At 38.2% G+C, this 25,257-nt stretch overlaps 1 protein-coding gene across 8 annotated transcripts in view; it reads left to right on the top strand.

Annotated features, from left to right (window-relative positions):
• Positions 1–376: 376 nt before the first annotated feature.
• diaph2 (diaphanous-related formin 2) overlaps positions 377–25,257 on the top strand; it is a 366,461-nt gene continuing 341,580 nt past the window's right edge. For 4 of the 8 annotated variants that reach the window (XM_075481769.1, XM_075481770.1, XM_075481765.1 and 1 more), the window contains exons 1-6: positions 380–431; positions 1,041–1,407; positions 11,901–11,933; positions 13,110–13,286; positions 18,865–18,969; positions 23,524–23,544. In XM_075481769.1, the coding sequence (XP_075337884.1) occupies positions 1,324–1,407; positions 11,901–11,933; positions 13,110–13,286; positions 18,865–18,969; positions 23,524–23,544 (420 nt within the window). In that variant the 5' untranslated portion in view covers positions 380–431; positions 1,041–1,323. Of the gene's footprint in view, positions 432–1,040; positions 1,408–11,900; positions 11,934–13,109; positions 13,287–18,864; positions 18,970–23,523; positions 23,545–25,257 lie in introns of all 8 variants that reach the window. The other 4 variants (XM_075481771.1, XM_075481767.1, XM_075481764.1 and 1 more) reach the window with 3 other exon arrangements.

Here is a 25,257-nt window from a genome sequence, read left to right as displayed (position 1 = left end):
ATATCATTACAACTATTACTTCTGTGTCTCTAACAGTGCAATGACACGAGTCAATTTACCGCTGTTAACTCTGAATCCTGACACAGAGGTGGTGTGTGGATAATGACACACGTACATAGATTCACACTCAAAGTGTGGTCTGTTAAGAGTTTTTTCTTGCTTCCGATACCTACAAAGTTTTTCTCACCTGACTCTAGATTTATTCTTTTCACTGATTCCCACGTACCCGCTCGCTGTGAAATCAGGCTGACCTCTCCGTCACAACAATCTCCTCCCCTTTAACGCCAAAGCGACTTAATGACTGCTAGCATTTTTGGCCAATAGAGGATGGGTTTCCCATCTATGACGTAGATCTTAGACCAATCAGATATTGGGAGGGCGGGATTATTGTGGGCCTGGCTTTCATGCTTGGTTGGGAAGGTAAGCTCCGGGTGAGAATTTTTGAGTTTTTCTCTCACATTATATTAATTGTTTACGCTGTAATTTATGAGAAGGTATTGTATGTGGCGGTGTGTTATTTTGTCTGCTAAAATAAACAATGCTTGCTGGGTAACGTCCGCCCTTTGCTAGCTTGGCTAAGTGTACAGCACTGGAAAGTATTCCAAGCACAGAGAACAACGGTGATTTTCAAATACCACATCCGTCTATTGATTCTCATTAATGACTATTATCAGTTGAATAACGGCTTTGTCGGTGCATCTTTAAAACTGTCGGTGCATCCGGAAATATTTTTGGCAGTTATTACCTCATTTTGGCCAAGTTACACGGTTCCAAGTTTGCTTTCTTTGACAATTTTGTCTTGTCAATAAATGTATAAACACACTGCCTTTATTGTCATGGAGCTGCTTATAGCTAACCCTGCCACGTTGGTCTGTGCGTGTTTTACTGCTCATAATAAAACTGAATGTACTATACATGTCCCTGCACAACAAGGCAGCGCAGGGAAACACGTGTGAAGAGAAACATTTTTACATTTTAACGCCCAGGAGATTGAGAGAGAGTAATTAATTGTTGTTGGCACAATGTTGTGGTACTTTCAGAGAGGCTATACCCGCGGTGTGAGCTGACTTACTGCTGAACTGAGGAGACAACCGGACGTTTACCACCACACCTCTTGTTCAAGCAGCCTCCACTGCCGCTGGATGCTGTTTGGCAACTATTTGGAGGCGACCGACTTCTTCAATTTTAAACGGAATGGATTTTGAGAATACATAACCTGGATGTTTTGCTTTTTAATCGTTGCGAAAAGCCTGCTTGTGGAGTTAATCAACATCTGAGGCGGACCCACCACTCATTTCTGGAGGGAACTAACTTATAGCTATAATGGATCAAGCCAGCGGCGGGGAGGACCCGAATAAGCCCTCCAAAAAGAAGTCCAGCGAGGATGAGGGTAAAAACAAAAAGCTGGTAGGTATTCCGAGTAGCTCCCACGAGCAGGCCTTAACTCGCACCTCAGTCACACTAATAAAGTTAGAAAAAAGTTTCTTTAGCCTATATTTTAACTATCTGACGGCAACCAAATGACAACCAGTAGAGTCACTAAACAGCATGCTGTCAGTACAACACGTCAGTTCAGTGCAGCATGAAGCACACTTGTTGATAGGTTATTACTGTTTAATGTATCTCAATACAGGGTGACTAATAGCAGAGTTAGCTGAGAGTTGAGCTAAATAGATACTGTTTCGCTGAGTGCTTCAGTTTTCAAGGCACTTAGCAGATCATGTGTTTGTTCCATCAATGCATTACCAGAAAGTTTTTCTAAAGAGCACTCTTGTTGTGACAGTTGGGCCTCGCTACATATGTTTTCATGCGTAAACAAAGAAGAAGCTCCCCATGGACTATAATCAGTATGACATGATGTCCCTGTGGTCTTTGGTGCTTTTATGAACCCGGTATGTGTGGTATTGATAAAACATAACCTTAGTCAGCTCGGGGGCAGTGTCTGTGAGATAACAACTGAAATCTACAGTAAGGATTTACTCCATTTAGGACCTTCGGGTTCACCCTGGCCTCCTGCAACAGTTTATGTAGAGGGAGGATTGTGCTTGTTTAAAAAGTGAGCAAACCTGAGCCTACATCAGTGGAACACTGGTGTGCGTTTCCTGCATGCCATACTTTGACTGGAAAAGAGATTTGTGGGTGTGGTTGAGGTTTTGTCTTGGTTTTTGTATGAAGTCCATATTAAGCTCTTATACTTGATAAATGATAGATGTGACAAGATATCCACTGTCCTAACTAGAATGTGAAATGAGAGATCAAACGCACGTTAAAGAAGTTAAGTGCACATTACTGCTTGCACACATTCAGCTTAGTTTCTTCAGAAACCACTGGTTGACAGCAATTCCATTACAGGAGGCAAAAAATGTTGGTTATGTTTCTGCTTTTCCATCCTTGTTAGTATGGAAAGTTTTATTACTGTTAAGATTTCTGGGTGACATCACCTCTCAACAGCCAAAAATGGACCTTAGCAATTGCTTTTACACGGTGCCTTATTTTTTTAATTTTATTTTTCCGCGGAAAATAATTGAGTCAGACTGTAGATGAAGAGACTGACTATATGACTAACTGGCTGATATGATATGAGGGGTCCTTACTGTTTGTGAGTGTTATGGCTACTCTGAAGTTGCCTTAAAACCCTATGCACAACATGGAAAACAGTGTTGCTGTGTTTCAGACTGGGGAGTTTTTTTTTAACTTGTATGGTTGTAAAGTGTACAGTTATGGTAAAGGAAAGTCTGACAATTATATCTGCCAGACAGGAAATCCCAAAGTGGACTGAAATGGTGTGTTCTCTCAGAGCTATGACATTGTTTTGAACAATTCTGACTCTAGCCTGTAATGAATATCCAGCTTCTTAGTTTAGAATGACATCATCGAGAAGTCTCATGGCCAGGCATGTTGCCTGTTGCTCAATTCTCCAAACATAGCAGATGGAGTAAAATAAAGAGTGAACTACTGCCGTTGAGAAAAAAAGAAACTCTTAACAGAACTCTGCATTGGGAGGATGTGATTATTCATCCCTGGGTGGAGCCCTGATTTGTTCTCTTTTGTTTAGCTGCCCCTCGGTATACTTTAGGTCATGTTCTTTTTGCAGCAACATAAAAGATTGAAATGTCAAAGCATGAAGACGCTGTAAGCACTTTATTTAGGACACAAGACCACAAGTCATGTTGTTGGAGAGGCAAATTAAGCTAATTCTATTTCAAAGGTTCATCAAATTACTATTTAATCTGATGATGATAAGTAATTTGTTTGATAGTAGACCAATTTAGGATTTAACTGCACTGTTTTTACCTTATATGGTACTAGAGTGTTACATTTTTGTTATGCCATGCAATTTGTGTGGAAATGGTCCAGATTAAAGGGTGTTTTGTTATTTCTTATGAGCAGCATCAGAGTAGAAGTTTTTGTTTTGTACACTTCCATGCTGTTTTTGCCTCGAGACTGACTTGACTTTGCTTGAGTGGCGAAACACTGAAACCTGTCTATTTGTTTAACAAGCCACTAGGCAGGATTACACCACACCAATGTCATTTTGGCTTTGGGCCCCTTATATAGACATAACCAAAGATGTTCAAATGACTCAGTAAAATGAGATTGATAGCGTTCATAACTTTTCACTTGTTCATAGCTGTTCTTGTATCAAAATATCCTTTTTGTGATAGTATTAACATTTATCAGAGCAAATAGAAAGGATTCTTTAAAAGGAATTCAGGGGAGCTGGTTTGACAGAAAGGGAGAAATATTCCTTCTCTGCATGCCAGAGTAAAGGATGACCTCACAGCACAGAATGAGAGAGGTCTCCTCCTACTCTGTCCATAAAATAACAATGAGACTGTATATGTTTGACTGCTAGCATATTCTCAACCTACAACTCGAGAGGAGAATACAGACACTTATTATATGCCTTTTGGACTTTGGACGTTGCAGTTTTTAAAAACTAAAACTTCTAGGTTCTTCAAAACGTCTTAAAAATTCTCTCTCGTACAGCTTGCATATTTACTTACTTGTATGAATTCATTCACTATGGAAAATGAATGAGAAATTTAAGTGGAGTGGTTAGGAATCCCTTAGCTCAGCAGTTTGTAGATTAACCCACTTTGAATTCATCATTAGGTTTGTAGATCTACTTAAGATTTGCTCATAGGACATACTGTTGTGGTGTATCTCACAGATCATGTGTTCAGCCATATACTTATCAAGTACCTTTTCAGAGCTGGTGTAAGTAGCATGCATGTGACCATATGTTTAAAAATAGGCGTTGAAAAATGGAAGTGGTAAAGCGTGTCTGTACCGATATGCGAATTAGCCATGTGCTTGCTTGTCTCTCTGCTCAGTAGTCATGTTTATCTGCTGTCTGGGACAGTAAACGGGCTAATTTGCTTGGAAACCAGGCACTAAAGTTATAATAAAGAACTGGGCTTGAAATACTTGACACGACGACACAATCTTGAATTCATGTATCAAGCCCCAATGCAAAATTGTGAAGTGGTCTGGGGACAATTTGTGGCTGCTACACAGATTCCAACAGTTTGTAAAACATCACATAGGCACAGATTATTTAGCCAAAGCCATAAATCAGATTTTTTTCATTGTGATCTTAAACATAAACAAATTCAGTAGGCGATAGCTGGAATGCATTTGGTTTACATTTAAAAGCACAAGTTCGACCAAACTACGCAACATGTTTTAAATGCAATGTGTGAAGTATGCAAAGATTTTTAGTTAGTTTTCTACATCAAATGCTGGAAAAATAATTTCAAGATGCATGTTGGTTTTGCTTAAAAAACAATGATGATCTCTGAATTGTTATTTCTTTATGATTAGATGCACTCTTGCTTGTATCTCTTTTTCTTTTTACCATAAACTGTTTGACAGTCACAGAATATTCCTGCTAAATAGTTTTTTTTTGTTAATTAGTCATACAAGGGCTTGATAATAATTTCACAAGTTATTTTATAGTGTTTTTATTAATCGATTTTGGTCGATTTTAGATTGTGTTGAAAATCCACAATTGGAGAAAATGAGAGAATGCATGTGATTGGTATCTGCCCTGGAAGTACACTAAAAGTCTGGCTTAGATACAACTACTTCTTTAGCAAGGCACACGTGTTTCCCTTTTCTGTGGAAAATTCTGAGTGGTATGAGTGGAAAAACTCGCTGGGCTGTTTTTAGGCGCAGATGTCAATAATAGACTTAAAGATGGGAAAGACCAAGAGAAAAAGACCAAAAAGAAGCACAAAAAATAAAAGACATTTAGTTGCTGTGCAGAGAAGGGCCATCTTGATTATGTTTTGTTTTTTTTCCTTATTAATCTAAGTTGCTGACTTTAGAAAAGGCCCTACTATCAACTTTTTCTTAAAGTTGTAATGATTTGGTTGATTGTTTGAGGTGAAGCTGGTGTTCGTGCCCGTGTTGAGCCGTAGAGACGTTTATTCCCTATCTGAAGGTGGCTGTGAGACCATATTACAGAGTGACTGTGCGCAGCAAGGTTGTTAGCATTGTATGCCGCTTAAGCTTCTGGTTTACAAACACAGGCACCACAGCGTACACTCTAAACAAGTTTGAGACGTTAAGTGCTTTCATTCACGATCATAATGCCCACAGCTGTGTTTCACACTTTGTTTTAGATCGATCTTACTCTACCACGTGTTGTCATGGCCTTGGCACATCAAACACTCACTGCAGCTGAAGTAAAATACATATTCCCAGGAACTAGGGCGCTTAATCTTTTTTCAGTTCATATGGTATTTTTAATTTTTTTTTACATTATAAAAGTTAGCACAGGCTAAACACTGGTGCATATCCATAATTTTTAAATAGATTTCCTTAAAATGTCTTTTGTTTTCAATGCTTTTTAATTAAGTCATGACTTTGTGATGTTTTTACGAGTCATTAAGATAATCAAGGACACAATAATGATTTGCCAGTTAAGTGCTATTGCAGCTATAGCTTCTTGAATGAATCACCTGACACTGGACAAGACACATTGTGAGCTTCGGTATAAATATTTTGTTGCCTGCAGTATTGCATTATGAAATGATATTGGACATTTTCGTGGTCTTAAGTTTTGTCATTTTAGGTCGTGTTAGCATGTAGTTGGTACAAGTTGTCAGCTTGTCGCACACTTCATGTCGGTCTTTATTGCCTAAAACCTGTTTGGTCACTCAGGAAGAGTGTTTGTTATGTGGTGTAAGGGTGTAAGCCTTTTATTTTGATTTCCATTTATTTTTATTGTGCTGCTTAGCATTTTATTATGTGCTATTCAGTAAAGATAACAACAACTGTGTTGGAGAGACGTGTGAGAAAAAGCAGGAAACGGGCAACATGTGAGCACTATAATGGCATTCAGGAAGTTGGAGAGAGGAAGCATGCTTGAGTCACACAGTGGACGAAACCAACAGTTTCCCTGCTCTAATTTCAACCTCCTGAAATGAGGCCAAAGTAATAAAAATGTATATCTGGATGCTTCATATTTGGAAAAAAGCCTGCATAAGACATAACCTGTGCATCGATGTGTGCACATTCTTGTCTTGGGGCCGTATATGACTAATGCTTAGAAGTTGGTCATAGTTTTATAAAGCAGTCTGATAATTCATGACTGGAGGACTGTTTTGACTGAGCTGCTTCTCAGTCTGATGAAGGCCAGGGTGAGGGGTTTCCCCGCTCTGTCACTTGGCTTTTATCAAAGGACTGCTATGGGGGAGCTCTTCCGCTTGCTAAATGTACTGAGAAGAAGTGTTTGCTGTAGTAATTGATGTGTTTTCATTTACTATTCATAAGGGTAAGTTGGAAAGTAGGTCTAAACAACCCTCTGTGTTAGATGAAATAAATTACAAATATGAGTCGGAATGCTGTGAAATGCACAACAAAATGCTGTTACAGAAAAACATATGTACATATTATTATATTTGGACACAGTTAACTTTATTCTTTTTATACACAGCATTTGAATAAGAGAATTAAACCAATAAGTTTTGAAAATGTATGCAGGATAAATTGTGAAAAGAGGTCAGTGCACGGCACTTATAGACGGGCTGAAAGGGAGGAGCTGTTGTGGTTCCTGATGCATACCAAATGAAAAGCCTGGCAGGGGAATATCATGAATCCTCGTATTTTAAATTGTGGCATTGGTACTGTATAATAGTACAGAGGAATGTGACTGGAGCGGTCACTGTTGTGACCGTTCATACAACATATTTCCAGACACTGGTTTAACCTGTAACTGTAGTTATGGAGGTACAATATCAGTAGTCAGCCAGATAAAAACAAGGTCAGCTGTTCACATGTTTGCACGTCAGCAGTTTGGAGGAAAACAACTGGTTCAGCAGATAACTCTTTGAAATGATCCAAACGGATAATAAATCAAGCAATTGTAAAACACAACGTTTTTTTGGAGCACTTATAATACAGACCTTATTGTTGAATGTATTCACTTTAGCACTCCTTTGAATAAAAATGACATATTATTTGATGTTTTGAACAGTTTAAGTAGGCCTTTCCAACCACAAAACTCTTCTTTTTAGAAATGTCCTTTCATCAGAGATAGAGATGGCCTGAGAGTAGTTCTGTGCTTGACTGCAGTCACATGGTCAGTCCATCCAGAGGGGAGCCATTCAAATCTTAGCTCTACTGGCTTTTGTCTACTTCTGCTTTTCAGTAGTTGCTGTTTTAGAAAACTAAACATTAAACAAGTGCTTTCCTGAAATAGGAAACACTATCACACACCCATGCTTTTTTTTTTTTTTTTTAAAGAGACATATTTTTGCAAAAACATTTTTGCATTTTTTTATCCCTAAATTTCAAATTAATAACATGCCCTCAGACATGTCTTTTGCTTATCTAAACAAGGTATCTTTGGTCAAGATTGTGTGTAGCTTATGTCAAAGTATTTTCCAAGTCTGGAAAAATAAAAGGAGAGTATGGAAAAATGCGTGTTTTCTTTTCTTTTTCTTTTCTTAAAAACAATTCCTCATTCATTTTGAATGAGCAGGTGTGCATAAGTCAGTGATAGCCTTTGATATTTCAGGGGAGCACTGGTGCTACATTTTTTGCTCATTCATTTTTAATGAGCAGGTGTGGTCCCCACTTAGATGGCAGTACAGTACTGCTGCAACTGAGTACTTTTTATACTGATGTTTAACATAACGGCCTGTTTTATTCTTTTATTTCTTTTTGTTTTTATCAGTAATGTAGATATTTAAGTCTACAATTGTATTTCTGGAAAAAAAAAAAAACATGGCTGCATGCCATGTGCACTAATTCACGAATGGCCTTATCTTTGCTTTTGTATTCATGTTGGTAAATTTGATGGATTGTACTCTATCTGGAAGGATGAATTGCAGGAGAAACCTTTTGTAGCAGTGTATGTGGCTACGTTTTTATGAAGACAGCCATTGAGAAGACTTTGTAACAAGATTTGTTTAAACAAATTAACCTATTTAGCCTGTCTAATTGAGTTACTTGAATGGTATTTGGTGCAGCTTAATGCCACTCCCTTAAACTGTTCATAATACAGGCAATGCTGTTTATCCCGTTAGATTACACAAAGACAAATGAGGTAAGCTTGATGATTATGACAGTCACTAGAAAACATTGCTTGGTCATGTCTCTTCACATTAGAAACGAGTAAAGCTTTGCTTTGCTTAAAGGTAAAACAACTTTGGCTTTGGATTTATTTTATGTATTCTTCTACAGCCTTAATAGTACTTAGATAAAGGTTTAGAAATGAGAATAACTTTGAAATCTGCTGTCTGTTGTTAGCATTTGATGGGGCCTTGCAGGGGGTTGAACACAGTTTTCTTTCAAGTCCTCTGGTGCTCCCTCGTTGAATGTAAAGGAGCAGCATCTCAAGTATAGAGGTCCTTTTTACTGACATTTAGAACCCTTTTTTTTTTTTTTAAACTTTGTCTGTTCATCTGTTAGTGTATGGCTTTCTGATGGTTTATTTGAGTGAAGGTCATTACTGACAGTGGCTTTAAAGTTACTGAATAAATGGGCACATGTTCATATTTCAAATTATGCGTAACCTATTGAAGTTTTTATTCCCCTCCCACCAATGTTGTTTCAGTGGAGGTTAAGAGCTAGAGCCTAATTTAAGATTATGTCAAAAACAAAGAACAAAATAAACACAAAAACAAATTCACAACAACCCGTTGAGTTGACGATGTCATTTTTTACTGAACAAAACCTAATCTAAAATGCAGAAGCAGCACGTGGAAAAACTAAATACACCCTCACTGCTTTCATAGGACTTAAGAGGGTACACAGCAGCCAGCTGCTTCTAATCATCCTGATTGGTCATCAGGAAGTGTGACTATCTCTATAAAAACAGGAGTTTTAGTAGTTTACCAGTGTGGAGGATTCAGGTGTGTGTTAACAGAATGAGAAACAACTGTTGCTGCCTATCTGCTTGTAAGGATTACTTGCCTAAGGCAATTTTCAAACAATTTGGAGTCCATTATTCACAAGTAGAAAATATTCAAGACAGTTGTCAGTTTTCCCAGGAGTGGCCTTCCCAGCAAGTTCACCCCAAGGTCATACTGTGCAGTGCTCAGAGAAATGGCAAAAAAAAAAGAGCTACATCTGAGGTTCTACTGTGGCTCGTTTAATGTTTGTAGCTGATGTCCTTTACTCTGAAGTAAAGTGTGTGAATTTATTTTATTTTATTTTTTAAAAGCTGCTTTAGGACCCTAATAAGTGGTACTTTCTGAATAGCATGAAGACAGTGGGAGTAGGCTAAAGTACCCAGAGAGAACCAAGGATAATTACAGAATTTGTCAGTTTTCTTTTGATAACGCTTGCATATCAAAAAATGTGAATTTCTTTGCCACACTGGGAAATGTGTGAGTTGCAAATGCTTTCCAGTCTGCTGCAGAATAAAGCTGTTGATTAAATAGGGACATAGTGTCGTTTAAAAAATAAAATAAAATGTTGCCAAGAACTGTCAGCAGCACACTGCATTACAGTCCTCACTGCCAACAATGGCTACGGCTAGCTCGCAGTAATCCTTTGTTTTTCTTAGAACTAATTAAAGTAAAACCTATTTCCTCAACAAACTCAATTTACAAAGACATGGTGGCTTCTGATTTTATAGTGATGGTTCCAATGAGCGAGTTAAAATGACACCATACAGATGGTCTGGTTGAATTACTTGAGTGTGGCAAGTGCTTTTTTTTCTTTTTATTTTCCCAGCCATTGAAGGATAGTCAAGCTCAATACAACTATTTCATATGCCACTTGGTATCACCCTGTAATAAAACTAAGAGCAATAGATGGATATGTTTAACATTAATTGTAGTTTGTTATGTTAATTTTAAAAGTTATTATGTTTAGTACACATACTGGTATGATTTTGTGTCCCCAAATTGGCTTTAAGGTTGTGTGATATTGCTTTGTGTTTTCTTTTTAAGATCTGCACAGAGTCATGATCATATTTGATTAAGGAGGGACCCAGAGCTAATTTGATTAGGTTATTTAGAGAAATATGTGTTTGGTAATAAACATTTATTATGATGAAAAAGTTTACTTTAATAAGCAAGAGAAGCCCAGAGGACATGCAAGCTTAATTGTTAGGTGTTTAATTGCAGTGTTGCGATGTTGCCAAGATAATGGGCAAGGAAAGGCCCTTAAGTCAAGGCAATTAACCAAACAGTGGTTTGATTGTTGTTAAATTGATTAGATAATGTGTAAGTACTCCATCTGAAAATTAGCTATTGTTTCACGCAGTTTTAGACTTCCAGAGAACGCTGGGCTTAATGATACATGTGCTCTGAGTTTGTAATGAGAAAAGTTGTTGCTGAGGTCAAATTATTACCTTTACAGATGTGAGTTTTATAAGGATTGGTGCGGCTATATTCAAGGCAACTAATTGTGTTTGTGTGGAACTGATGTTTCGCTGAATGTGCCAGGCCCAGGTGGTGACCAGGATGGTGAGGAAAATGCCCAGCAGGCAGAATCCTTTGCGCATGATGAAGAGGACATGTCTCTTATGTCCAGTTATTATGAACAAGAAGAGTGACCGGTTTGTCTGTCTGCTTAGTGTTTCCCAAAGTGACAGCTGATGGAGATGAATAGAGGGAGGTGCAGGTAATAGCCAATTCCTTTGCTCGCTCCAGTATCAATTGTTTGTTTCCTGATTAACATAGTGGAGAAATCCGCGGCTGGAGGCAGGCTTTATGGCCATCACAGCCCCACAGCTCCAGCCTCATTAGAATTTTACGGCCTAGCACCACAACATATGGCTAAGTTCCTACTGATTCCCATTTGAGGTGTGTTTCAAATGGCCACCCTTGCTGAGTCACAACCCCTTGGCATAAGCCTTTCTTTTTGTGTGTCTGAAATAAAGACAAACGTCTGTATTTGTAAAAGTTGGGGTGTTAATGTTTTTGGTTCCTGTCACTGCAAAAGATGCTCTTTAGAATCAATGTTGGAGCAACAAAATGCTTTAAGAGTGTGTGATGAATTGAAATATATACACACACAACAACTTTTAAGTCAAGCAACACTAACCTGCATGCTTTTGGTGGGTGACTTGGTGTGGCTGTGGGACTGTCGGGGCAAGGTTTTATTGATTTATCTGTTTAGTGTGTTTGTTTTAAATGTGTGTCACATATATTTACATCTGCAATATTGTTTGGGATCATCAAATGTTTTCATGTCCTACGCATGTACAGCACTCAATCTTTGCTTATATCAAAAAGGAAAAATAAATAAATTCATGAGAGTCGTCATAGAGACACAACTTATCAAAAACGTGGTTTGGTCTCAGAGAGGCACGGAAAATATCCGAGGACGCTGTACATGTGAAAACACTTCAGTTGGGACACATACTGTACATTTGGCGGTATTGTCGGTTTCTGTTGGGTATTGTTGTTCACACTGTGCCCTCCCTCCAACAGAACATACACATTAAAACATTGGCTGATGATATGGTAAGGTGCTTGATTTCATTTTGGTATGACTAGTTTTTGTTTCACATCATGCCATGTTTGTTTAGGCTGCATGGACCTCTTCACTGAAATATATGGATGGATCAAATGTGCCAGGAGCAAATAAAGTAACCTTTAATAAAACAAAGAACTAATCTAAAATGCATTACATCCTCTGCTACTGCACAATGTGACCTTATTGTTAAACTGTACTACAGTAGTACCCAGAAGACAGTAATCTGTCTCTTCTACCGGTTGTGGAAGCACGAAAATTAAATGCTAAGAAAAGGTGATTTCTCATAAAGGTACCATCAAGGCTTGTTAGCCTTAAGTTTCCATTATAAACAAAAAGTTGCCCATAACTTCTCCACTTTTGTAAGCAGCTAACTGATTATTTATTCTGAAAATATCAGTGGCATTTCTGATTAGATGTGTTTGTAGTTTTTCTGATACCCTGACTGACTGTCCAAGCTTATCGCACATTTGATCTATCGATGATATTTCAGCAAATCCACAGTGCCATTGTATATTCCTTCATTGTATGTTCGTCTTTCAGTTTTCCACATGTTCATTCATCCAGCATGCCATTACCTTCTGTTTCACTAAATATGACTAACAGACTTCCCTGCATGTGGGTCATGTACCTTTTTAGCTTTCACACTAAACTTTACCAAAAGCACTCAGTATCGTAGGTTGAACTGATACATTTAACACGGATAGTTCTAATTTATTCTACAAGTTGAAGTTGCTTTTGTACTTAAATTACTTGAATAACATGAGCACAAAGCAGGTAATCTAAAGGATTTGATGGTAAGTAAAGTCCTGATTTGTTTTATGCATTATACTAAAGTACAGACATTCTCAGCTACTAGTGTGCAGAAGACTTATCTTTTGTGTGTTTGTTTTGGATAAAAAATCTCTATTTCTGGTTTGGTTTGAGCTTTTTCTTTTGTTAGCAGTAACACATCTTGAGCTGTCCTTGACATCACGGTATTGTTTACTATAAACTGTGGTGAACTGAGTCTTGATAGCAGGACTCTTTTAATGTGTGGAAACCCGAAGCTTGTATTACAGGCAGCTCAAACCAAGGATTGCTTTTAGTGATCCATAACTATGACCATGTCCACCAATTGTTAGCTGTGCAATATTTGACAGCTCAAAAACTCTGTTCTCTTTCAGCGAGATCGTATAACCAGTTTCAGAAAAACGGGGATGAAGAAGGAGAAGCCCCTCATACAGCACCCAACAGATCCCCTCTCTACCCAAGCTGAACTGCCTGTTCCTCAGCCCCTTTTTGATGACCGATCCATGAACCTCTCAGAAAAAGAAATCATTGACCTCTTTGAGAAGATGATGGTAAGCTTTGTGTTTTTGTTACACTCTCTTTCCATTTCATAAGGTAATCTCTAACACTCTGTCTCTTACATGTCTGTAAAGGTTTTTAATTTTTTTCATTGCCACTCATGCATCCTTGTTTTACTATTGATGTGATTAGGCACATGAAAAAAGGATGATAATTGAATTATTGCTTTTCAAAGCTATCCTATTTTTATGCAACATCTTCACATTGTTTATTGTTTCAGTCGATATTCTGCCTGTGAAAAATGTCCCTGTTGCATCATTATGGTTTTCAGGTCTTATAAATGAACAGTGAATGACGACATTGAATTGGAAACTAGGAGCACACTGAGCAGTGATAAGAGACAAAGGTTGAATTTATCTGTTGATTTAGAGATGAAGATGAAAATGATGCTATTTTCTCCCCTTTAATTGTATCATAAGTATTTAGTGTATTATTAAAAACCACTGCAGTGGATTGTGAAGTGATAAGAACACTGTTGAGGTTAAAGTTTTTGCAAATTGATACTCAGGCGATGCCACCGAAAGCTGTAACTACTTTATTTAATTGCAGTATATAGAACGGTAAACACAGCCTCAGGTTTTTACACAATGTTAATTTGATGAGCCACCATGGTAAATTAACACCCACCCACATGTATTTATTAAAGAAATGGATAGATTTTATATGTAAATATGATGTGAGTATCAATATATTTCCATGTTTTTGTTGGACACAGATTACATGAAGCGACCCAAAGTAACACAAGTATTGTTTGCATATCCAAAGGTCATAGAGCACCATCAGTGTCCACACCAATACACTGGGTAACACGTTTTAGTTGAGTTTTTTTGTTGTTTTTTTAAATATGGGCACCACAGGCTACACATCCTAAAGAACTTTGGTCAGTGTCAGCAGGCCCTGATACTGTGTGTTGCCCAACCAACTAGCAAGGCTGTGTAAACATATCTGCCTGACACCTGCAGTGTAAGAACTTCTCTCCAAAGACTGAAAATGATGGCTAATATTTGTCAGTGGAGCCATCTTTAAAAAAAACTGTAGTTTCTGTATTTTTCTTAAGAAGGAAACCGGTTACTCATTACAATTATTTAACTAGATTTGCAATTATTACATCAACATTTTTTTGTGTTTCCAATCTATTTGCTGACGAATATTAAAAACTCACATGTATGTGTGTGTTTGTATATTTGATATATATAAAAACAAGTTTCTCAGTCAGGGCTCCACCTAAATATCCCCCCGAGCACTCTCAGAAGCACAGCAAACTTTGAAATCCACTTCGCACTCATCTGTGGAGTCAGAGCTCTGTCACACTTGTGATTTTCTCCATTGAAATGCATTTTTGGCCTTATGTACTGCAGGATTGAAATCTAACAAAAAGCTTTCAGCCCATCTCTTTGAAGTGAGGAGCTGAATTACTCTGGCTTCATTGCATAGGTTGTGCGTACCATTGTTGATAATGTCTCTGAGTGACTGTGTGTGTGTGGTATGGTGCTTACCTTTCCTTTTTTCTCATACAATAGTCTTTATTGCCAGGGCCAGAGAAATGTGATCAGTGCTCCTGGTTTTCATCAGGCTCCTGTTCAGTGTTTTCTTGCCTGGGTGCTCATCCTTGTCAGTCAGTTCACCTCTCAATTACTATGTTTGTGCTCACAGCAGCGTGACATTAAACCCAGGCTTCAGTTTGCTCAGTGACGGATGACACAGAAGGCATGTTTTCTGGTATGACGTTTGACAGGCCATGACACTTTGTGTTGGGTAGTATAATTACAGTAGTGATATAAAAAAGGGGTTATTTACCCATGTTCTTTTGAAGCCCTGGCTATTTACACTCAGACTGTAAACTTTTCTGCTTTGAAGCAGAAAACACAAAAAATTCAGGTGGGTAGATTCTGTTGATGCTAATAGCTTCAACATGTATGGCTTTGTCTTCTCATTAATCTATAAACTTTCTAGTTATATCATGCACATATATATCTTTGTCTTTACCCCCCATTCTGCTATTGATTGCTGTTTTGGTGTTACATTTTGTAGCCTTAGATGTCTAGCTGTATTCCAATGCAGAGGTGACCAGTGGCATATTAGTGAAACCCCTTGCTGTGCATTAATGACCACAGAAAAGTGATTTTCTTTTTCTCTGCACTGTATATCTCAGAGCCTTGATAACTGAGAGCTTATTAGTAAAAGGTCATCAAAGGAATCTAGAAAACCGTAGAAAGAGACGGTCAGTGGCAAGAAAAATAAAATAAATATGATAAAGAAATTGTCAAGCTAACCACTGAGAGCAAGAGTATATTTAGAAAAGTAAAGGGAAAGTTAAAATGCATCACAAATGCCATTTTGTGCTGCCCCTATAGATGCACGGTGCTGTATATTTACTTTGTGTGTTTTGTCTCATGATTTCCTAAGATTTCACCTGAACATCACAATGTATCACAGTTCCCCTTTGATAATCAGCTATTGTTGGATGTTATTATGGAGGATAATTGTTAGTACAGAAGTAGAGCTTTGCTGTTTTGTCAGGTAAAATTTTTGGGCTTCTGCCAGACGGAGCAACTGCCTGTCCACACTTGCCAAAATGTCTGTCACTTCACATCTACTGCGCAGATCTGGTCATGATTAGTCACAGGATAATTACTCCGATGATGCTTTTACGTGTCTGAAACCATGAGAACCTCAAAGAACAAGCCATCGCTTAGATTTTTCTTTTAAACTGAATTGCTCGCTGAGCCAGTTTGTTGCTGTTAACATGTGAGATAGAACGTCGGTTTCAGCAGAATGCGATGCTAGTGGGAAACGGGGGGACCACTGACAGAAGAATGTCACATTACAGTGCTGGTGTAGCTGGTTTGAGGTTTTATTTGTCTCTCTGAGTGCCATTGTCAGGATGAACACTCCCAGTAATAAGCTCCTATGTGATCCCTCAGCAGTTCCACTCTGCGCCAAGACATTAAAACCAGCCCACAGGAGAATTACGGCCTGTGCCCTTACACACTCGTGATTCAGACTTGAGGGTAGTGGACAAAATAATTGATTTGTCACAGCTGAAGCAAGACATTTTTATACTTTTCTCAGATCCACATTTCCCTGTAGAGGAGACTCTTCATAACATTTTCAGCCTTAGATGCATTTGATGGTATCCATTAATTATTCTTTACTCTGATTTGAAGCTTCAAGTGCTCTTGGTTCTGCTCGGCCTAAGGCCATGGGATTTTGTAATTTCTGACCATCTTATTATTATTATTATTTTTTTTTTTTATGCAGATAACAGACACTAAACTGGACTGTGATGTGTTTTTTCTCTGTGTTCTCAGACACATTAGATTTGATAAGATGCTGTAATTCTGAGATAAAAGTGCTCTCATCCAGTTTTAACTTGAGGATCTCTACGTCCAGATCTGATTCATTCACAGAAATATACTCTTTGGCTTCTTTTAATACATGGGCTTAAAAGTCGGCTCACGTCAAAACATCTAAAAAGTTAAACTTTAAAATAATTGCTTGTGAGTCTGTTGCACTTAATGACTGCCTGAAATCTGCAATCTGCAGAATTCAACAGATGCTTGGCATCTTCCCTGGTGAGGCGCTGCCATGCCTGCAGTGCAGCCATCTTAACTTATTGCTTGTTTAGGGACTGTTCTTTAGTGCCCGAAACACCTGCTCACTTGGGTTGAAGTTATTGGCGAGTCAAGAACGTTTTACTTAAAAAAATAAAAAATAAAAAATAATAATCTATTGGTTGCTTTGGATGTATTGGGGATCAACATTCAGCTGTGTTTGGTGTAAACAACCCGAGCCTTCTGGCTGATACACAGCTCTTTAACTTCACCCACTTTTTTCCTATTATAAATCTAATATGCCAACACCCTGCTACTCATGGACAGCAATGTATAAACATGTTGATTTGCCAAATGTTGTAGAATTTTTTTTTAGTTTGAGCATAGCAAATACACTGGTTACGTTTGGGAAATTCTTAGTTTGCCAGACCTGCAATAGATAACAAACTTTTAGTACGATTCTTTGTAAGCCCACTGCCACTGGTAGAAGCTCAAACGTCTGCATTTCAGTTAGTCAAGCAGAACAGCCATAATATCTTGAGACTCTTTGTTTCCAGTGAGGGTATAATTAATAAAAGAGCATTAATCATTTTGTAGGCTGAACGTGGAGGGCTCATTCCTCCGCTTTGCCCCCTGACAAGCATCCCGCAGGCTCAGTACTCATACCCCCGCCACAGTGTACTCACCCCTCCAAATTTTGCCTCCTTTATTGAATGCCAATTAAGCAGATAAATTAGCAGGGTTCAAAGATTAATTAAAAAACCTGCTGGTTTCCCTGGGTGAGGAAAAAAAACTTTGGGCTGCATTTTTGGCTCCCTATTCCACAAAAGAAGTTAATGGATTTTTAACTTGGAGGGTATTTACAAGAGGAAATGTAGTTGAAGGAATTTAGGTCACAGTGCCCCTGGATGGGATTCCTGCCCACTGCTTCCCTGACAAATGAAGCAAAACAGCTTGAATCAGATTACTTGTGGTAAGATATTCAAACCCCTATATAATACAGTGTTCTTCTTTAGTAGTATGCTTAATTTATGTGGAAATCTAACATTAAAACCGATGGAGAGGGATTGCTGTCAAATCTCATCAACAATGCTTAAAGACACATGATTTTCTTTTCTCCCCAGCAGAGGGCAGCATGCCTCCACATCTTCAGACTCCCTTGCCTAAAACCCTGAGGAGGATGTTTTTTTTCCACTCTGTTCATCCTCGCCATCTCTTTGTGAGAGAGTGCTTCTGATAAACATCCTCCTCCATTCTAATCATCATGTCATTCCCGAGCTTTTAGTGCTCTGTCCGGCCTTCACTCTATCCCCTGATGTCTCTCACATGAAAGACCTCTTTGTGATGCCGAATTAAAGTAGCATGAAGATAATACCCCCAATAACACGCAGATACTGCCTATCCAGCCTAGTAGATGTTATTGCACGGCCTCAATAGAGGCTTTGCTGTTTGATTTTGTTCTCCTGCTCAGAGTTTGGGTGTCGTGTGCAGTTTTTATTGCTGCAGCCTTGCTACTTTTATTTCAAAGACTAATTATTACTGCCATTATATTCTGCTGATGTGCCCTGTGACTTTAACAAAGAAACATAGTTGGAAATTAATTCAACCATAGAACAGGATATAATATAAAATGATGATAGTGAAAATGGAATAATAATTTTTGGCCTGTCTAAAATGTTTCTTCTCACTAATGAAGCTATTGTATTGTAAGTAATTGGTTCAAAGTCTGAGTTTTTGAAATGGAGGCACTTTGGTTTTCTTTTAGGTTAAAGTGTACGACTGTCTTGATCTCCAGTATTGCGTACAAGAGATCTGGGATTGGCTTTCGTTTCACACCATTGCTTGTTCTCATTTGACATGTTATACATTAAACCGCACATACAGTAAACAGTGTAACCTAGAAAATGATTTTAAGTGTTTTTGCATAATGTATTCTGCTTAAAACATTTTTTCTGAATATTTTGTAGTACTCAGTCTAATTACGTCTCACTTCACTGTTCATTGTGTGTTTTTATAGGAGGACATGAACCTGAATGAGGAACGAAAAGCTCCTCTACGTGGAAAAGACTTGAGCACCAAACGTGAGATGGTTGTCCAGTACATTTCAGCCACTGCCAAATCTGTAAGTGGGAGAATAAATCACAGTATTTGTAAACTGCAGTGTTCTGTATGATTTAAGTGGGTGAGTCGAAAAATCACAACACTCATTTCAAATGTCCAGAATGAATGTAACCTGATGCTCTGTTACTGCTCGCTTTGTCATCTGTTCTAGCCTGCTCTCTCTCATACCACCTTTCCTCACTCTTCATGCTTGACGCTCACATCTTTGATGCAATTTTGATTATTTTTCTTCATTGTTTGCCACATTGACCCAAATCTACTGGATTTAAATTCTTGTCACTCACTCACTTGACGCAGGGTGGATGGTCAGTGTTTGTCCAATCATGTACATGCATGAAAACTATTTGTTGTTCAGCTGTATACTTGCATGTGAATTTTGCTCAGCGGTGGTGGTGTCGGGCCTCGGTAAACTTTAGAAAAACTTGGAATTAAATTACTTTTGAATTAATTTAAGTTATATAAATTGTATATGTAACAGAAAACGGCACAGAAACATTCAGTTATCAAACTGAACCTTTGAGTGTTTTTCAAAAGCACACACAGAGATGTGTGTATGTATATATATATATATATATCTGTGCTTTTGTCCGTTCCACGCCCAAATAATTTTCTACAGGGCTGATACTAAAACACTCTGTGCAGTACAAATAGTTTGGGCAGTAATCCATCACCATATGACGAGCTTGTTTCCTCGTTTTGAAGTAAACTTAGTGAGGTGATATTCACATCACTTTTATAGAGAAAAAGTGACTTCTGTCCCCATTGTTACCCGATCCTGGTAGCGCTCCCTTTGACATCATCATTTATTACCTTCCTCATTGTTATGGTAATTAACTGGCATTATTGATAATGATGATTATCCAAGATGATTGAATTCCTCACAGGGCCCATTATGCTTTGTGAGCACAGACATTTTATTCAAATGAATAACGTAATCTGTGTAGTGAAAGGACGGAGGACAAAATGTGATGTGTGTCCGTACCCACATTTAACAGGCCTGAAGTGGAGGGGGTGGTCGACTGTCAGTGATGGAGTAGCAGTTCATGCAGATTTATACATATGTGCATCAAGTTACAGTACAGAACAGCTGTCCATACACTGTCACATACTGATAATACATGAAGTTGACTTACTTCAGCTTAATAGTTAAGTGGACATTTTGCGTATCGAATTGATAATGAAACATGACCATCAAATCTCTTCTGCAGTGAGAGACGCTGTAACTATGAGACAGACATTAGAAGGCTGGATTATATTCAGGAATGTTAATAGCAGTTAAAATTGTTTTGCAAGTCAAAAGAAATGTGTAAGTTAAGAAGACATTTAACAAACCTGACTTGTTTTAGCCAATCCAAGAGCTATAATCAACCATCTGCACTTGTTTCAGAAGTTCGATAAGTCTACTAATTACCAGGAGCTATTTAATGACTAAATGTTGATAAATGGGTTTGAATTGGGTTTCCTTAATTCAATTACTCATTACTACAGAAAAAAAAGGCTTAGTCATGACAGAGTTTATCCCAAGTCCTGACTTGGACGAGGCCACAAGCATCCCCGACCACCTTTGATCAGCGAGGACGCATGTTCTGAACAGCTTTTTTTTTTCTTTTTTTTTTTTTAAAGCAGGTTTTAGGATTGATTGAGCTTTTGTTTTTGATATTCACTCCTTTTATGTGCATCACACCAGGGATAGTACGTTTTTTTTCACCTTGTCTGTGGAGATGCATGTTCAATCCAATGTGCTAAAATGAGGTGTTACATGTTCCCAGTGATAATGTTGCTTGTGGGTGCTGATGAGCATGCATTATGGGCTAAATGGGAAAACATGTTGCAAAAAAAATCTAAATGGTGACTGAATCGTCAAGCGGTGCCTTTTAAACACGTTGGGGTGATTCTCTGTCTTGCTGTGGAGCCTTCACTGCAAATGTGACTCAATCTTTTTCAAAGCTTGTTTACTTCTTGGTGAAATTGTTTTTTTTGGTGCCGTAGAAAGGCTTTACTCTTGATTTATTCCATTTTGCATTGGTTTATGTTCTTTTGTTTTTGCTTCTGTGTATTTAGCAGGTTTCAGAAGGACATTTGACAAGATAATGACTTTTGTGATTTGTCGTTTTTGAACAAGTATGCTGTTTCACACTGATCATTTATTGCAGCCAATGAAGTGAAAGTGTGACATCAGCAGTGTCTCTAGTTTCCAGCATTCTATTGGTACTTCCTTTTCTAGCCTTGTCTTTGTTTCTTTACCTACAGCAAATGCAGTGTGTGCGGGCTTGGAACTGGAAGTTTAAATCAGTAGTAAATATTGGTGGAACAAGACATATCCCCTTGTATTTGTCTCTACAGAGCTGCTCAATTAAACTTATGCTTTATTGTTCCAAAAAAAGCAATATGCCTTGGCTTCAATGGCTTGTAATGCCTTAGGTTTCTTTCACAAACTAGAACTCATATCTCTATTGATCACTCGTGCATGTTGACATACCGCATCAGCTTTTAAACCGCTATCTGCCTGAAATCATAGCTAATATTAAAAAAAAAAAGACTGATAAATGCTTTGTTTACTATTGAATGTCTTTCAAAAGGAGAGTCAAAGCTTTTTTTTTTTCCCCATCTTTCTTTCTCTCCCTCCCAGATTGCAACGTCTCTCTCTACTAGTCTGTAGCCAGGCAAAATCAAGAGCACTCCCTTACTCTACTAGGGTGCCTCAGCAGGAGTCTAGCAAATTACCCCCAACACAAAATGAAATGTGTTTTCACAGAAGAAGTCTACATTGACCAGGCTCATTTGAATACGAGCTGGGTTTCAGTGTAATCCAACTCTGCTTTTGCAGGAGCGTACCTGTGGATGTCCTTGACCATCAGCTTTGCATGAACATTTGCCTTTCTTTCTCACCTCATTTTGTGTGCTTTTCTTTCCATCTATAATTGTGTGCCAATGTAATCTCAAGTGCCAACATTAATTGTTGTACTAATACAATTAATCTTTATTAAGAGATCTAACTTGACTACCAAGCGATAAATATTTTCGTGTTTAATTTCAAACATGCTTTGTGTCGTGCAGGAGCCACGCGATGGCAGGGTCTTGTAAGGGGATTGCAGTCTTTTTCAAATATCCGTTTCTTTGATGTGACCATTAAAGTGCAGCGTACATCTCTCTGAGGGCCATATTCTTCCTCACATGAACCTGGGCCTTGATTATACACTTTCTGTATTCATGTGATTTTCTTTTTTCTTTTTTTTTCTTTTTTCATGATAAAGGGTGGTATTTGTGTTGAGGTGGAAAAAAAACCTAATGGTTTTACTTCACGAGTAGTCCTTTCATTCATTTTCATTCATACTGTATCTCACAGGGTAGGACATAGCATTTACAAATGCAAATTTTTTCAGTGAAACTGCGCTGCTCCCCTTCAAGCTCCTGCCTGGCTATTGTCCGAGCACACTAAAGATAATGTCTGTTATTTTGGTGAAGCTGCTATAAATCTAGATTCATTAATATACATAATTTAGAAAATGTCTAATAGTTCTGTTACATCAGTGTGACTCATTTCACAGGATGTCAAATCTACAGCAACACTTTCCTCATTTTAAGACAGTGACATGCAGCTTTTACTGGAGAGCAAGATAAATGTGGGGGTGGCATATGTAAAACAGACTTTATAGTTGTTATAAACTCCTGGTAGGGTGAAGGAGACAGGAATTCAAGCATCAAATGGTCACAGACCTGGAGAGTTTGAGAGTAACAGTAAAAGGAATGGAAATTGAGATTTTTTTTCTTTAACACCTTCCCTTAAAATCCATGGAGAAAAGAGGGAAGAAATAATAATAATAATAAAAAAAGGAGCTCAGTGTGTGCTATAACTTCCTGCAATCAAAATGCAATTCCTTAGAAACATGTAGCAGAGAGACAGAAGCTTAGCCTCGCATTAGAATACATTTACTGTGCTGACGGACACCTTCCCACTGTGAAACAAGTCCCACAGTTGCAGTAATGAAAATCGCTCCTGCTACCTGCCACTATTGACAGATAACAAGGTTAAACCTCAGGAATTGTGCTGACTGCATGGGCTCAAGGTAGGTCTGCCACACAAATTTGACACCTGAAGACCAATGTTAATGGCAGCAGATTGATTTCAGCCCGGAGAGGCCCTATGCAGCTTCTGTGCCCACACTAGCCAATGCTCCTTTTGGGGAGTCTGGGAATCTATACCAGTAAGTCAAGGATTGTCCTATTTTACCCCCTAAACCATTTGATTAACCTCCTCTGAGTCTCATGTAAATGTTGCAAGATCTTTTGTTTAGTATTTACATCCATGTGAACAAAATTAAGAATTTGAAAAATGCAGCTGCTACACACAGACATGATCTTCAGTATGTGACTGAATTCTCTTGTTGGCTTGTACATTTTTTTGTGATATGCTGTAATTGTCTGAGGATTTTTGTGATGTCACACAAGATACGCTAATGCCTCAACATGTAATGGAGGATTCTCTGGCCTACTAATGATTGTGCTGTTTGTGTCTTTTTGCACATTAACCTTCTCCGCTGATCGCTGCATGCAGATAACTGGGAGCAAAGTTGCGGTAAGTAGCCCATTATTTATTTGGCTTCTGAATCTTGTTACTTTTATGTATCTGTCCTCATTCACCTCTTTAACACACACATAGACACAATTATGGTCACACACTCGCATCAGTTAATCTTGTTTCAGAAGGATGTTTAAGAGCATATTCTGAACTGTGCAAATGAGGTCATTTTCTTGGCTTGGATGTTTGTTTTAAGCCCCTGATATTGCTAATGGGTTTTTATTCGAAAAAAAAATGTCAATACAAACGCAGCATGTAAATTGAGGCACTTTAAGATGAGGGATTTAGAAATTATACAGCCTGAAAATTACTTGGATGCCTTTTGTTGTTTTTAGCTGTTTGTTTGTTTCTTTTTTTAAAATAAATTGCAGCATAGCACCTATTTGCATTTGAATATTGTTACCCAGACAAAGAGTGATAACTCTCTGATTCTCTTAATGTTCAGTCTTATTATTTTTGATCAGAACGCGGTGCATCTTAAAGGTTTAAATTATGTTTGTCTCATCTATGAAACACAATGGATACTTGGTGTTTACCACCTAATTGGACTTTTGTCTCACACACATAGCATGTTTGCAGGCAAAATGTCCACATTCTGAACCTCAGTTACTGCAATGGTTTTTCTGCCTTGAACATATATCTCGGGTTATATTCGTTTAGTGGTGGTATTTGTTGCTATATATCTGAATTTGCTGACAGCGACTCTCTATTTCAGCAAAAATCCAGACACAGATTTCGTTCAAATGCTTGTATTTGTTGTCGTCACTTCACTTAAAGTGAGTTTAACAACAAGCCCAAATAATCAGAATTAATTTATGTTGTCATTGTATTGGCAGGACTGCATTTCCCAACACAGTAAAATGCCAATTGCTTTATTTTCTTTCACAAAATGGTACCCTTTGACTTTTTAAAGCAAGTGTGTGATTTTCACTTTAAATTGTGCCAGTATAAATGTTGTTTCATTGCCTTTTGAGAGCTTCTTAAGGATTAAGAGGACTATAAAGGCTGACAGAAGCACAGACAAGGTAAAGAAGTGCACTGTGACTTGGCCTCTGGTCTGTACATGCTCTCAGACAAACCTCCCTCTTTGAGGAAGTATTTTTTTTTTTTATTGATTGCATTTTTTCTAGTCTTTGTTTAACTGTTCTTTTGTGCTTGGTTATTTCTTTGGGAGCAGGGGGGCAGCAGGTTTTTCAGTTTGGACTATGTGGATGGCCAAGTATTCTCAGTCGACAGTAATGGCTGCTTTGTCTTAAGTAAATAGAAAAAAGGACAACATTCCCAGAGGTTTTGATCATCTCCACTCATCTAAGCTGGAGACCTAGTTTCAGAGTTTTTACCAGCCGTGTCAAAAGATGTCATGGACACACGTCATCGATGTTTCTTGCATCTCGAGCTCTCTCAAGTATTTGACCAAGAATCTTTAACCTTTGTGCCCAATCTGAAGAGGTTGAAAACAGATAAGACCAACATACTGAAAGCTATGAGGTGTCCTTCTTAAAAGTCCTGCTGAAAGAGCGGAGGAGGGGGGGCGGTGGTTAGCTGATCGTTGGCTACAGTTGGGCCCCTGCTTTGCGGACAGATTCCCATTTTCATGCTGTCAGCGTGCATCGATGGAAGAGAGTGCACTCAGATGTGCTGGAAGAAAAGTGTAAGTTAAGATTGCCCATTGGGAAAACGCAAGTGTAACTCCTCTGTCTCAGGCATGAA

The sequence above is a fragment of the Odontesthes bonariensis genome, chromosome 13 (genome assembly GCF_027942865.1).
Source record: "Odontesthes bonariensis isolate fOdoBon6 chromosome 13, fOdoBon6.hap1, whole genome shotgun sequence".
NCBI lineage: Eukaryota > Metazoa > Chordata > Actinopteri > Atheriniformes > Atherinopsidae > Odontesthes > Odontesthes bonariensis.
Note: the sequence above shows the minus strand (reverse complement) of the source record. Positions and strands in the feature narration are given on the sequence as shown.